Source organism: Arvicola amphibius, chromosome 3, assembly GCF_903992535.2.
Source record: "Arvicola amphibius chromosome 3, mArvAmp1.2, whole genome shotgun sequence".
Classification (NCBI taxonomy): Eukaryota; Metazoa; Chordata; class Mammalia; order Rodentia; family Cricetidae; genus Arvicola; species Arvicola amphibius.
In genome coordinates, this window is record NC_052049.1 from 161,323,461 (window position 1) to 161,339,974 (window position 16,514).

At 41.1% G+C, this 16,514-nt stretch overlaps 1 protein-coding gene across 1 annotated transcript in view; it reads left to right on the top strand.

Annotated features, from left to right (window-relative positions):
* Slc9a9 (solute carrier family 9 member A9) overlaps positions 1 to 16,514 on the top strand; it is a 545,494-nt gene that overhangs the window by 248,974 nt on the left and 280,006 nt on the right. The window contains exon 8 of the mRNA XM_038322078.2: positions 2,202 to 2,307. Coding sequence (XP_038178006.1) covers positions 2,202 to 2,307 — 106 coding nt within the window. The remainder of the gene's footprint in view (positions 1 to 2,201; positions 2,308 to 16,514) is intronic.

Genomic DNA, 16,514 nt, shown 5'->3' on the forward strand with positions numbered 1-16,514 from the left:
CCTCCCATACTAACCCTGGTTCTCACAACAGTGAAAATGAACATGGTGGTATTAATACCAGTTGGAATTTACTGGGAACGTTGGCACCCTCCACTAGCCTAAGCATTTTTCCTTTTTCTCTCAGACACTTTATACAAGGATCCTGGAAGGTAGATCCTGCTTTTGTTCTAATTGCACAGCTGAAGAATCTCGAATGATTAAAGCGAAACAATTTGACTGTGGCCATACAGCTAGGGTGCTTCAGGGCTAGGATTCACAACCAGGCTTTTTACCCTGCTGGCAGAGATGAAGAGGGAAAGTTGGAATCAGACCTCTGTCAGGCTGGTGTGAGCAGGATGTGTGGACACAGAAGTGAGCAGGCCGGTGTGGAAAGGGAACATTCCTGGAAGCTGGAAGTTGGCCAGAGGTCAGGTCACATCTGGAAGAAAGAGCCGAGAGGTAGATGAGATAGGGACCAATGAAAGGCCTGCATCACAGTGCTGGGGTCAATTGTGTGGTGCTTGGCGGTTTTAGCCGGCTCTATAGACAGGATGTAGAGGAGGCAGATGTGCACAGCTGTCTGTCTGCCCCTACCATGAACACATTAAGAGAGTCTTCTCTGGTCAGGTCCTCAGACTCCAGGCTTGCACTTGAATTCAGACCTAATAACTTCCTGGAGGAGGTTAAAGGAAGGGACCTTGTATAGCTTACTTAGATATACTACTCTGATAACCAAACAAGTGGAGGCCTTTCCTTTACAACAAACTGAAAATATTAGGAGAGCAAACCTACAGAGAAGCAAAGCCTTCCTCATAACCCACAAAGGGGGATGCCGGGAAGGACCGAAGGTAAACTCCTCTTTATTCTACATGGAGAATCACATCAAGATCTTTCAAGACACATTTTCAGGGAGGATGTTTTGCCAAAAGAAGTTAACCTAAAGCACCAACAGAAAGATGCACATAGCCCTCATGGCATGCCAGGACTGTTCTGAGTGCATCATCATTCTATACAGGTGCTGGTGGCAATGGTTAGATAATGCCAGCATCTCATTCTCCCCCGGAGAATCGGAGGCACTAAGTGGTTTAGATGCTTGACTAAGGGGAGAGCACATTTCAAGTCGGGCCATTCTGACTCTTGGTATTCGGGCTTTCTAAATTTTAACAAATCGCTTCTCATACACTTACCTCATTTTGCTCTCCAGACGTAGGGGGAGGTGAATTGTTCTTATGGCCGAGTCCCATGGGACAGAGGTGGGGATCGGTCACACACTTCTCAGAAGTCAAACAGCCAGTGACTGGATAAGTCAAGGACTGAACACAAATACTCTATCCTAGAGGTCAAAGGTCACGTTTTACCTACATAACATGCACTGTTCATCTTTTAATGTAGACTAGGTTTCATATTTTCTTCTAAAAGCATAAGATTGCAAGCCGATCACGTCTCATTATTTTCCAGGGCACTCTGTGCCTAACAAACACGTTAGCGACATAACACTTTCCCATCATCAAAGGCTTCTGTTCGTCTTCCCATAACCCACTCTTTGCCCAACTTGGGTCGCCGTCCTTTAATTTCTTTTCTAATTTATAGTTTACAGATTATTGCCCAAGTATCACCTTTGGCCAGATGAACCACTGCTTGCCAAAAGGTGCCTGACTTAAACATAACACCGTTTCTCCTCCATGTGTTAATACCAAGAGGGATTGCTCAGTTCCCCTCTCGCAGTGAATAACTGCATCTCTTGCCCTGTTTCCATCCCTAGAAAAGGGGGTTCTACAGAGGAGCTAGCCTCAGGCTTCATCCTAGGGACCAACACCACACCTACTGATTCCAAGGCACACTCCCTTTGCTTGGCCTTCCTCTTCCTGCCAGTTTCTGGGGTGATACTCCAAGGGCCATACCACACTCAGGGGATTTCATACCCACAGCTTACTTACTTAAGCTGGGCTTACTCTTAGTAGATACTTTTTGTTTTTTTTTTTGTTTTGTTTTTTTTTTTTTTATTTTCATCTGAGCACTAGTTTGAATTTTTATGGGTGAGTTGAGCCTGCAGTGAAGCATAAACCTGGGCTCCCCTTCTTAGGGCTTGCGAGCTACACCTACTCAGATATGAAAAATCAGCCTTTTATTCTGCGACTCTCATCACCAGATCCATTCTTCTTAGCCAACAAGCAGAATTAGTTACAAAAACAGTGGTTGTTTTCCTTAACACATCTTGTCACTTGACCAAATTTACCAAGCTCTGTGAGTTCCCGATGCTGGAAACAGGCCTGTTTTTCCTCCTTTCTTGGAGTGCCTTCCTGTCTGCAGAGGCTGCCGGCTTAACAGGTCAGTACTTCATGCTGCAGTGTGAGCAAGACCTGTGAATGTGGCCTGGTGTATGTGTGCTCTCCTGGCCCAGCAGGAGGGGGAATGAAGGCCCTCTTAAATGGTGACTCAAATGGATTCTATCAGAATCAGCCTCTGCAGGGGTCTCTGGAGAGAACTAATAAAAAAAATTCATCCACTTTGTGCAAAATAGTTTAACAGAATGATTTCAAAATGTTCTTTTCTCCTTTTTGGACAGGAGGGGCTGTTGAAAGGCCGGCTTAGGGTTATGATGGATGACTTTACAAATGAAAGGCTGTATGCACTGGGAAGGGTTGCCCACAGCCAGCCTTGCTGAGGGGGGAGTGAAGTGGCAGCAGCCTCCAGTGTGGGCAGCCTCTCCAGGGTGTGCAACAGCTCACAAACAGCAGTGTGTGTATTCTTTGCACAGCTGCCTGGCCCAGTCAAAAAGCCAAAAAAAAACCAGTGGGTGGCTTGACAGTCTAATGTCCCATACAGCAGAAAGTCTCCAGAGTCTTCTGAGGTTGGATAGTAAAATCCAGGGAAAGCTGTCCTAAGGTACTATGGACTTTGAATCCTTTGCTATGAAATTTCAACCACATGGCTGTCCTGTCACTGCAGAGGCTCCACTGGGGTGGCCGAACCTATCGGGTGATTTCCATGTACAAGAGTCGCGGAGCCGCTGCAGTCTGACTTCCTGCTGCTCTCTAGTTTCAGTCCTGGGTCCAGTTCTCCCCATGACGTTTTAGCTGCCAAGCAAGTGGCAAGAATCTCTACTATACTCTAGTATACCATTATCCATAGGAAGACCGGTATACCTTGCGGTATTTTCTTTCCAATGATGAATAATCTAAATAACAATTAAAATCAATACCCATTAGGAATGTCTCACAAACCAGTTTACTGCCCATCCCAGATGATCTCATCTGTCTCTAGAAAGACTCAAAAGTAAGAGGTGCCCCAGTTGACTGTGTGGTGAGGCTGAGATTTAAAGCTAGGCAAGTCAAACCCAAACCCTCAGGCCCATGGCAAATGAACCTCCCCTGTGGGAGACCAGGATGGCCTCCAAGAGAGGGTGGTCCCTGGGTCCCAGGAGCCTGCTTTGTCTCTTTGCTCTGAGGCTGCTCATCTCTGCCCTTTGCTGCCATGCCCATTGATTTAGCATGATGACCAGTTGATAAGCTGGCCTGAAACATTACAAAGCCTCATGAGCCCACATTTCTACAGGGTTCTAGCCAGAAAACTGCCTGGAAAGTTCTCATGACACTCTAACCAAGACTGTACCACCTTCCTGGGCACTTCACCCAAATTATTGCCATGCAAAGACTGCTAAATTAATGTGTTGCCATGGCATGTAACTGAGGAGTTTGCTGCAGAGAGTGTGCATCCGGGGGCTAGGGTAGATAATGCCCTTCAAGTGAAATAATACAGGCAACCTCTCCTACCACAGCTGTTCAAAAACATTGTTCCCCTTTTCTCCATATTCTGTGCCCTCTTCTGTACTTAAGTTGTGAAGTTATCTACATAATGCTAACAGTTAAGAATAAATACTTGACCTTCTAGAAAGGTTAGGAAGTGTCTTGTAAGAAAGACATTCAAGTGCGCGCACGCGCGCACACACACCTAAAACATTTATATGAATGAAGATTTTCTATTTCTGGGTTCCTTTCAATGAGATCTTGTGCTAGAAACTACATGCAAGGTTACAGTCCACAGGAAACTCTACCTTGCTCTTTTACCTTTCCAACCTCACTCCCTTAGTGGATGCCTGAAGACTAAGGAGCCAGACTCACAAGACGAGCACTTGCAGGTGTGGGCTTTAGTAGCAGGAAAACCCCAATGTCTGTGGCTGCGCCCAGCAGAAGGCTCTCCTGAGCAGTACTCCAGATTTAGGCAATATGCCTAAGAGGCATTTGATTCAAAGCAAGCTAGGTACGAGCATTGCCTATTGCCAAAGACCAAGCAGACAAATCACTTGTGTGTTTATGTGTTATTTAATCCTTGCCTATTTCCAAATTGGATTTGCGACAACTCATAATACCAGCCATGCATGCATATCGTGGGACTTCTTAGTTGAGGATAAACATCCATGTTCTGGGATAGAGATTTTCTGCAAAATTAGGCAGCTGTGCGTTGCTATAGTTTGGCAATAAGCATGGCTCTGTGCTCTTTGGGAGCCAAAGTCAAAAGAGACCATGTAGACTAGCCCAGGACTAAAACAGCCTTGTCAGAGGGAGTCACTTTAGTTATAAAAATGAACCAAAAAAAATTTAAGAGGACTACTAAAATTTTAGGAGATTTTATCAGTTGGATCATCATTTGTGGAGTTTGAGCACCTGAATGGAAATGTCTTTAATAATAATTTTGAAGAAGTTGGAGACATGTTCTCCTTGTGGTCGTTTCTCATAATCACCTCTGAAGAAATCTGAGGGTCTCATACCCAGTGAAATTCTCTCATCTCATCGCAGTGTAAAGATATCATCCTAGACTACAGCAAATTAGCATGGTGCAAAGATAAAACGGTTTAACATACGCTTAACAAATAAATACACAGCAGTGAATATAGGGAGGTATAAAATGGAATGAGCTATGGAACGCTTGAGACCAGAAGTCGTGAGGACTTGATTGTCTGGCACATGAGCAGTGCAACATGAAGGACCTGGACACAGTACCCATGTGCCGCCATTTCCCAGAAAGACTCCCTGAACCCAGGTATTGCCAAATGGGTCTGTAGGTGGATTTTTCTGCCCCTCCTGCCAGCTCCCAAATCACGGCACAGAGACTTATTATTATGAAATCTCAGCCGATAGCTTGTTACTAACTAGCTCTTACAACTTAAATTGCCCCATTTTTATCAATCTACTTTTTGTCTCATGGCTTTATTACCTTTACCCTGTACTGACCATGCTACTGCTTCTCTGACTGGCTGGTGACTCTCGAAACTCCGCCCTCTTCTTTCCAGCATTCTCTCTGCCCTGAAAATCCTACCTGCTGTTGGCTATTTTTCTTTTTATTAAACCAATCACAGTGACATATCTTCACACAGTATAAAAGAATATTCCCCAACATAGGTCCTCAAGGACATCACCCTGGAAGCAGGTCTGTGAGCCTTCCATCCTAGTCTATCTCTTTTATAGGTTCTATGAGTTTGATTTTCTCATATGACTTGACCTTGAAAACAGAATTTCTGACACTTTGACTGTAGCATGTCTGCTTTTAAATTCATATCTTCACTTTTTTATTTAATTCTATGGAAAGACATGTTTACTGTATGAAATTTTAGAAAATATACATTCACAGAAGAAAACAAATTAGAAATAATTTGTATCATCACTTCCTATTTATAACTATTATTAACATTTTACTGTGTCCGTTTAACAAAATGTATGCATATATATTTACATTCACATACAACAAATTGAATATGTACTTAAATATACTCAGGCATTTAGCTATTCAATCTAAATTTAATTTAGAAAAGTAATAAGCAACTTGCTTTCCTTATTCAACAGTTTATAATAAATGCTTTGTATGACATTCAATACTATGGCACATAAACTTCTACCAAGTCTTTTGATTATTTACAGGTTTTAGTACTAATAATTTTTAGGTAATAATCCTTATAGCTAGGTGTCTTAGTTAGGGTTTCTATTGCTGTGAAGAGACACCATGACCATGGCAACTCTTATATAGTAAAACATTTCATCAGGATGTTCTGCTTACAGTTTCAGAGGTTCAGTCCATTATTATCATGGTGGGACATGGTGACATGCAGGCAGACATGCTGCATGGAGAAGTAGTTGAAAGTCCTATATTGTGCAGGTAACAGGAAATGGTCTGAGGGTCACACTGAGGGAAGCTTGAACAAAAGAGACCTCAAAACCTACCCCCTACAGTGACACACTTCCTTCAACAAGGCCATGCCTCCTAATAGTGCCACTCCCTGTGAGCTCATGGAGTCAAATTACATTCAAACTACCATGCTAGAAATGTGGATTTTATTTATAAAACTGCCTAAAAACAAAGTTTCCGGGCTAATATTTTGTTTATGGGGAACTGTTTTAATTGTCTTCTGTAAAAATCATGCCCCCTTTGGCTTCTGCCAACATGGGTGCTCACTCCCATCAACCTATTAAACACGCTGAACAGATCACGTTCCATTTCCTTCTGTTCTCCCCTCTTACTGAACAAAAGCATCTAATGGCATGCTGTTGTTTATCTGCATCTCTTCTTTGCTGAACCACCTGTCAGTCCCTTTGTCCTTTCTTCTCATTCAAATCTTCATCGTGCCACATTTTGTTTTCATTGTTCTTTATCAAGAAAATTAAGCTGTCATTTGTCATATATTCTATGACCATTCTTCAATATGCATCTTCCCTTTCATTGTATTTATTGTGTGAGTATATATGTGCGTGTATGTTCACTCGTGTGCATGAATGTGTATATGGTATTCATGAATGTGAAGACCAGAGATTGATATAGGTGTTTACTTTGGTTGTACTCTATCCTATTTATTGAAGCACGGCTTTTGCTGAAGCCATAACACACTAATTTAGTTGGTCTAGCTAGCCAGTGTCCTCAGGGATCCCCTGCTCCATCTCTCAAGTGATGGGACTACAAATGGGTCATCACACCTGGTTGTCATTTACAGGAGCACTGGGGATCTGAACGCTCTTCCTTGTGCTTGCTCAGCCAGTCTTTCAGTCATGGAATCTTCTCTCTGGGACCCTGTTTCCTTTTAGATATTTTATATTTTGTTTGCTTGTATCAGGTAATGTGGTCGTGTAAATATTTCCATGTTTTGTATAAGTTTATCCCCATTCTACAACTCCGAAATATTTCCTTAATGATAATATATGCTTTATTGTAGTAGCTCCTTGGTTTTATTTGTGGGATAGAATAGGAATTTGATTTCCTTCCTAAGCCAATTGTTCTGACAACACAGAGATTTAAATCTATCTGCACATCATGTATTATGTGTATGTTCTTGACTTTCTGTTGTTTACTTAGCATGTGTTCACTCTTTAAATTATTTTCACCTTCATGGTTTATCTTAATATTCAATAGATCAGGGCTGGAAGAATGCTAAGTAGTTCAGAACACTGAATACTCTTTCAGAGGATCTAGGTTTGTTCCCCAGCACCTGCATGGTGGCTCACAACCATCTGTAACTCCAACTCCAGGGGATCCAACACTCTCTTCTAGTTTTTACAGGAACCGCAAGCATGTGGTGCACAAACACACATGAAGGCAAAACACCCATAACTTGAAATAAAAATAAATATCAAAACTTTAATGCTGTGGAGCAATGGTCTTTTCTCCTGTCACTTGTATTATTTTTAATAAAATGCTGATTGGCCAGTAGCCAGGCAGGAAGTATAGGTAGGACAATGGTGACCAGGCAGGAAGTAGAAGTGTGGTAATGAGAATTATGGAAAGAGGAAAGTTTCAGTCCGCAGTTGTCACCCAGACACAGAGGAAGCCAGACACAGAGCAAGCAAGATGTGACTGCCTCACCAAAAAAGGTACCAAGCCACGTGGCTAACACAGACAAGTATTATGGGCTAATATAAGTTATAAGAGTTAATAAGAAGCCTGAACTACTAGAACAATCAGTTTATAATTAATGTAGACCTCTGTGTATTTCTTTGGGACTGAATGACTGCAAAACCTGGGGTGGGAGAGAAACCTCAGTCAACACTTTAATATATTTATACATCTACATATAGGTATATGGATATATTGATTTATCTGCTAGATCAATATCCTATATTTTATCTTCATTTTTAAAGACCTCTGTGCTATTTATAGTACTCATATATTTTTACTTCTAAACGAATCGAAAATAATGTTGTGTTTCAAATAGAAAATAATTTGAGAATTATGTCTCTATTTATTTAAGTCATTTTATGACCCTCAGTAAATTTTTATAGTTATCTTCATATTAGACTTACAAATTCCTTTTTAATATCTTTTTAGCTATTTTATAGTGTGGGGTTCTGCAATGAATGGGGACTTGTTTGTCCATATGCATCTATATCTCAGTACCGTATTTCACTTACTCTTTGTGGCTCTGAAATCCTGAAGTACTGACCTGATATGTAGGCTTGAAGGGCAGACATTACAACGGACTCTCGGGTCGACAGCAAGACTAAAGCATCCCAGGCACTCAATCTGTATCTTGTGGTGTGTTTGTGTGTGTGTGTGTGTGTGTGTGTGTGTGTGTGTGTGTGTGTACCTGTACATGCATGTGTGTAAACCAGAGATCTACATCAGGTGTCTTCTTCAATCTCTGGCCCTCTAATTTCTTAAGATGGACTCACCCACTGACCCTGGAGCTTAGCTATTTGGCTACACTACTTGGCCAGCAAGCCCCAAGGACCCTCCTGTCACCACCTCCCCAACACAAGGATATCAGACGCATGCCGTGGCCCTCAGTTTTTTTGTTTACTTGTTTTGTTTTGTATCGTGGGTTCTGAAGTACTGAAATCAGGTCCTCATGCTTGCACAGCAAACACATTACATCCTGGACCTCCCAAGCCTCGATGCTGATCTTTTGAGTCTTGGAATAAGCAAGTACAGTTCATCAGAGAATCAGATTTCCCAACTCTGTATCACAGACTCCATGATACAGTAGTAAGTGCTCCTGTACCTGGCGGTATTGCTATTGTTCCTTTCCGTCCCCTGGTTAGGCTATCCCAGAGCAGATCGACAGACTGAGTAAGTGATCATCATGAATTTCGTGAATCTGTAGCTGGACTTCCATACCTTCTTAGCTAAACATTGACATGCAAATAGGAAAAGAGCCTAGTCTAGCAGAGTGTAGTGGACATGTGCGGGTGCCTCTGTTCACGATCCATTCTCACTTCTACTGATACTCATATCCCAGGGTCAGTTAAGGAATAACCCCTGTGTTCCACTGGATATAGTATGGTAAGCAAGATGTGTCACCCTCCCTTGCTTCTGGAGTTAGGTCCGCCAGATGTTTTCCCTGGGACAGGAATCTTTAGGACAGAGATAGGAAGATGCACGGTTGTTGGCACCTGCTCTTTGCAGTAGCAGAACCTTGTTGAGACCTTCTATTCATTCCCGCCAGCAGAGCCCTTTTTCCCCCTGAGAGCTGCCATAGTTCTTTCCAACAAATTCTCCCTGGTGGCAGTAGCCAGGGTCTGTTTTGATTGCTTACAAAGAAGCCTAAATGGGATCAAGGAAATAATGATCTACGGATACCTCACAAGGGAAACCACGAGTGGATGACAGACCAGGAAGAAAATAAAGTTCAAAGGCAGCACAGCCTTGAGGCAAGAGTACTTGGGACTGTCGTATGCCAGGTGCATACTTAGCGACAAACAACCAGACCCCCCCAAAAAAAAGCTTTCAAAGACGGTTTGCATGCTGCTCATTATCCTTGTCATTTCAGCTTCTTATTAGATTCATTATGAGCACTTCATGGGGCTGGGGGCTTCCTCACTATCACGTCTCCCGCTCTCACTTCAGTTGTTACTAATTTGATGATGATCATTTGATTTATTTTCATCATCTTTTACTTCGAGGGCCGTATTTGCCACCACCTCATCTCAGGCTCTTGGAAACTGCACCTGCAAATATTCAATAGTCACACAGAAGAACGGCTTTTATAGAAACAAGTGGTTTTTAGACATGCAAATGAGGGTGGCATTTCCGTTCCCCAGAAGTCTGGTTTTCCTGCTACTGGAAGTACGACAAGTGCAGTTGGAGAAGCTTACCGAGAAAGACTGGACCGAGGCAAAGTGTGAATGTAGTCTTCCTTGGGGAGGGACGTGTGCACATTGAAATGGCCATCATGGGTTCTCCCCAGCAAGGAGTGCCAGGAGGAAAGAATTTATGACTATGTCTACCTGGCTTTCACAGCCATCTGTGGAGGGAGCAGCCGCTGGCTTCTAGCTCCTCCGCTGAGTCACAGGGGCTGGAACAAGCCTTTCTATTAATTGGTTCTTATCTCTTCACTGCTAAAGCAAACGGATTCCATTAGTATCCAGTGGAGGGACTTTGGACAAATACCGAAATGTGGCTTTTGAGGAAATGCAAGACCCTGAGGTGTTCTCTCTTAGAGACGCCTGGTCTACTTGCATCCCTGACTTCTGATCAGGTAGAAATCTCCCCATCCAGAGACCTACTTTCTAAAAGTCATTAGGTTACTAAAACCATTATTTTAAATTGAATATTGAAAATAATTCAGCAGCATTATGTATAGCATAATCCCTAATAAAATTGAATCCTGTCATAGAAGCTGATGCATAGTTTATGAAGATAACAAAGAAGCACAGCTGGAAAGGTTATTTGAAAATTTATTTTTATAATCTCTTTCCCAGCAGAGACTTTGGGGGATCCCATTTTTTTTTGCCAGAAGCAAACTTTCAGGACTCTCATTAAATAGCGAAGTGTGTGATTTCCGAGGGCAACACTGACACGGTGTCTAATGATTCCCTGCTCCCAGGCACTGCTGTAATAAATGCATCTTCCATTTTTAGATTCCTGGGGCCTATTTTGTAGCCACTGGAGGAAAAGGAAAGGGTATGACATGCCTTCCCTCTCACACACAAAATTTAAACAATATAGCCCACTATTTATTCAGCTTCGAATGGTTTCCATCTGAGAAAATAAACTTGTCAAATATGAAGGAAACTAGTCTTGATTGCTGAGCAACACTGATGGGCTTTGAAGTGTGAGCCTGGAGAATAAAAGGCTCTGTGAAAGATACATACATAAATAACCATCGAGAAGCTAAGACAGGTCCTGATCTGGTTCGTTCCCTGGGACAACTGGCCAAGATGTGAAACGAAGATGCGCTAGGCACATGTGTGGAACACAACAGTGGAGTCGCGTCTGTCCTGTCACCCACATGCTTCTGTTGGTCTGCAGTCTTGGGTCCTAATTCCACCGCCTGGTAAGGAAGAGCTGACACGTGTCAGGTCAGTTCGTGAAAGGCTTTTGTGGAGTGGAAAGGGAACCCGGGAAATTCTCTCCTTCACAATACCTGAAGAAAATAGCTCTCCTACTGCAGTCCCTTCACCAGACATGTGGAGACTTCGCTTGATCTCTGTGACTGGGCTCTTTGCGTCTCATCCTTCCCATCTCACCAACTGAAAAACTGGGTTGAAAATTCCAAAGAAAGCTTTCAGCTTAGAGGGGAATGTGTTCCATTTGGCATGCCTCAGACTGGGCTGGGGTATGGTTCATGCTGCTCAGTACCTAGAGCAAATTGCCTTAAGGGTCTTAATTGGGACTGTTTCTCAAAATAAATCTACTTGGCACCTCTTGACATAACACTGTTCTAGATTTCACAACGACAGGACTATGTAAAGTTCTCATAGACAAAACTCACCAGTAGATAAGAAACACTGTTTACCAAGAGCCTTCAGGCTGTAGGAACAAGCACCCATCATTCCCAAGGAGATTAGTTACTAGCAAGCTGAACCATGGCCAAGCATGCCCTGCTGTAGGTTTAGTAAGCAAGTATAGCACACATCTCTACAGTCGGACTTTTCTTTGGGTCTCCAGCTCACAAATAACAACACAGAGACTTATTAATTATGAAAGCTTGGCCTTAGCTTAGGCTTGTTCCTAACTAGCTCTTATAACTTAACCATTTATATTAACCTACGTTCTATCATGTGGTGTTACCTCTCTTCCATCTTGCACCTCTTATTCTCTTTCCCTATCTCCAGCATCTCCTGCAGCTCAATTCCTCCTACTTCCTCTCTCTGCCCAGAAGTCCCAACTATACCTCCTGTGCTTTGGGATAATGCTCTTGTACACTGTAAAGGTTTATCACTTGTATTAGTTTAATAAAATGCTTGACCACTAGCCATGCAGGAAGTATAGGCAGGGTGACCAGACTAAGAGAATTCTGGGAAGAGGAAAGGCAGAGAGTCAGTCACCAGATGCAGAGCCAGACACAGAGGAAGCAAGATGAGAATGCCTTACTGAGAAAAGGTACCAAGACACATGGATAAACATAGGCAAGAATTATGGGTTAATTTAAGTTGTATGATAGTTAATAATAAGCCTGAGCTAATTGGCCAACAATTTATAATTAATATAAGCCTCTGTGTGTTTCTTTGGGACTGAACGACTACAGGACCGGGTGAGACAAAAACTTCTTTCTGCACTCCTGTCTAGTTATTGGTCATTCAGATCTTTATTAAACCAATCACAGCAATACATTTTCATGCAGTATACAAATATCCCACAACATTTTCCCCATATTGTCTAAATAAAAAGGAAAAATTTCAACTCTAATATAGTAAAATTACATATATTAAGAACAGTTATCAAGTAAGAATTATGTTTATAATGTCAAGTCTATTTGTATTTAGCATATTTGGATAAAATATTCTAGTATTTATCTTATCTTGATGAATTTAAAGTTTTATATCTAAACCATTTTATCATAACTTGTATTACCATCTTCAAACTATTTTTATACCTCAAAGCATTTTCTTAGGTAGACAATTTAAGCTTTTATGTGTCTCAACTTTGTACACTTTATACCTCTTTTCTAAATTTGGTAACAAGGAAAACTGTAACTATAACTATCTAGGCTTCAACCCCATCAAAGACATGAGAGGCTATAATATTACCTGAATAAACAGGAAGTATAGAGCAAGCAATTTTATAAACTATAGAAACAACAGAGATATTTAGCTGCCTGGACAGTCACCTAAGTTTCCTCTGTAATAGTGGGGCATCCATCTTTAGCCTACTGGTCTAGAATATCTGATAGACTATTCTATGAAGCAGAAATATTGAAGGAGTGTCCTACTTTATCTTAGCAAAGTTTGGCAGTCACTTTGTGTCCTGCTTGTCCAGTTTGGACAGTATTCTTACAGCAGTTGAGGCAAGGGCAGTTTCTTTGCCAAGTGGATAGCTTTGCCATAAATTTTCATATGGAGGTCTTTGATGCCCACTCTCCTCTTTTAAAGTAAATTGGTGCTGTCAGAAACAGATGTGTCTCATTGTCATGAAAAGTCTTGAGTGATTAAAAAAATTTAAATGCCATATTCTTTATGTCTTTCAAGTGTTTGATGACCATCTATCTATCTAAAAATCTATTTCTCTATGACCTTGAGAATACCTAACATGACTACAAGTTTTATTGTTATAGATGACTAACTACTAACCTGCATTTCTTAATTATCCTAAATGGTTTATAATAATAGCTTTTAAAGAGTAGAAATTTACATTACATTTTTAAATAAGCTGCATAGGTACAATACCTTAAACAAGAATAGAAACATATATATAGTATAACAAAAATAACTTTAAATTTGTATCAATATACAAAAATATCTTAAGCAAGAGTAGAAATATAAAGTATATGCTAATAAAAATAACCTTAAATTTGCATAAATATATAAAAATCCATACCAATATAAAATATTTGAGACTAGTGATTGTTCAAAAATAGATTCAAAAATCTACCCTTTTATTCCATCATTTCTATACTATATCCCCCCTTTTTTCCCTTCAGGAAGAGAAAGATCCCTGAATATAATCTCCTTTGTTCAGCTTTTTTCCTGACCATGACTAATAACAACTTGTAACCAACTCCCCGAAACAATGACCAATACCTATAACCCACCGAATGACCAAAAACCACCCACTCTACCTCTTGGGAATGTGGGTATCATTCATGTTCTCTAGATTGCTGCCTGTTGTTTGGAGGCAATGGCATCTTTAGAGAAAAATGAGATAATGGTCAAGTCCTGGGAGATCTAGCTATATTATTTTTTTTATTTAGTCTCTGATAGAACGTATAGAGCTTATCTGAAGTGCAGCTAGAGTAGTCTGTGAGGCTGGACCATCTCAGTTAGCAGCTTTACAGTTGCTCTGACTGCAGAGTTTTGAAGAAACTATAATAGAGCTATTCTGAGTGGCTACTTGACTTTATTGGTGTCTGATTCTTTTGTTCTGGAAAAATATAAACTTTTAAAGGTAACGTATAGATCTGTATCAACACAAATATGGAATATGCAGCATGCACAAGTCAGTTAAAGATGATTTTGTAGTCAGATTTTTTTTGAACCACCAGCTCACAAATAATGACATGGAGGCTTATTAATTATGAAATCTTAACCTTAGCTTAAGCTTGTCCCACTAGCACTTATAACTTAAATTAATCCATTTATTTTAATCTATGTTCTGTCATACAGCTTCTTACCTCATTTCTCCATACTACCCATGCTGTTTCCTCCCCATTTGGCAGTGACTCCACCTTCTTCTTTCCAGAGTTCTTTCTCTGCTTGGAAGTCCTGCCCATACCTCCTGCCTACCTATTGACCAGTCAGCTTCTTATTACACCAGACATAGAATACATTTTCACACAGTGTACAAATATCCCACAACAAAACTCCTCTTATTGTAGCTTACCAGCACACACCTGTACTTTTCTGAGCCAAATTACCATTCATGTCAATAACCAAGCTACTTGTACAAGTAACTAAAGCCATGGATAATCTTACCCCTGCCTTCTTCACTGTGAGTGTTCTCAGCCAATACCTCATAGCGTCAGGAGGCAGAGCGAGAAAAGTAAAATGAGTTCTTGAGAAGTATATTCTGCACAGGAGTATAAAAATTGCCATACTGTGACACAAATAACCAGTGCACAGGTGATGGCAGAAGGGATAGTCAAGGTTATTTCTGGCTACACACCTCAATGGCTCTGTTCACCCCAGCAGTGTGGGGAAGGGCAATCTCTTGGCTTCTTTCCCTAGTGCTGTGATTAAATACTCTGACAAAAGCAATTTGAGGATGGAAAGGTTTAGTTTAGGTCCCAGTTCAAGGTATAGTCTGAGGCAGCAGGAGCTTGAAATACCTTGTCACCTGCAGGCAGAAGACTGGAACAATGAAGTGTTTAGTGCTCAGCTTGCATTCTCCATCTATACAGCCCAAGTGCTCCTGGCAGGCAGTGGTCCTGTTCACAGTCAAGAGGGTCACTGACCATCAACTAACAATCAAGAGAACCCCCTACAGGCATGCCCAGAGTCCCTTCTTCCAGGTGGTTCTAGATTCTGTGAGATGGGCAATTGTCACTAATTCTCACTGACAACAATTAGTTCACTTAAAAGCCTTCAGGATCCTCCCCATGTGGAACAGCCACATGAGAGCGGACATGTCCCGCCAATAGGAACAATTACTAATTAGAAATTCCGGGTATCCCAACTACATGGTCATTGATTCTAAGGAAATGGACAGGCAGGTGGGCTTAAGGCTGATGCATTACCAAAACTTTAGGGAAAATGTCAAGGGTCTAAACAACAACAACAAAAAATTTGTTCTTCACCACCCCTCAATTTGACCTGTATCCATTATTACATTTGTACATTAGTAAGAATTCCCTTACATTGAGTCAGGGGTGGGGAATGGGGCAGTACTTAGTGGAAATTTAAAGACTTTGCAACTTAGACATGAAACGGTGCTGAAATGTGTGTGCTGTCTGCACCAGAGAAGTCAGAATAAGAACCTAGGTTCGTGCTGTTTCCTCTTACAGTCTACAGACTCATGACCAAGCTACCCAGCTGCCAAACAAGGGAACAGGACAGTAAATGTACTCTTTGGAAACTTAGATTCCTTCATATTCCCTGAAGGAGTTGTCCATTCCATTAAATCTTTGACTTCTCCATTCCAAGTTCTTCCCGCTCAGTGGTAGCAGCAAACCTGTCAGAACAACTCTTGTACTAGATCAAGAATAAAGAAATGCGTAGCATGGAAAAATAGACCATCAACCTTGAAACCCTCAGAGTACTGTGTAAGAACAAGACACATTGTTTTCTCTTACTCTCTTTCTGTGTTCTCGTAATATAATCAATATTTCCTGTCTAAAAATGCAATATTCTCCAATTTTAGAAACCCCTCAAGTCTGCATTTAATGTCAAGGAAAATCACGCTTCGTGTGACAGACATTTATTTTTACACTTCTCTGTCTGAAGGCCTTGTCGACTTTTAATGAGAAAAGGATAATGTTATCTCTGACTGAGAATATAGTTGATGTTGGACTTGAACAGAACTGTTAAATATAAGGGGGAAATGGACTCTACAACTAATCAATCCTCATAAACATTTGTTTGTATGTAAGGATATAAATCTTCACCCCAGGTTTTCTTTTCAAGGTAAATAAGCATTTCCTTAAACAGAGAAGAATTAATTTGACAAACAACTATTTGAGC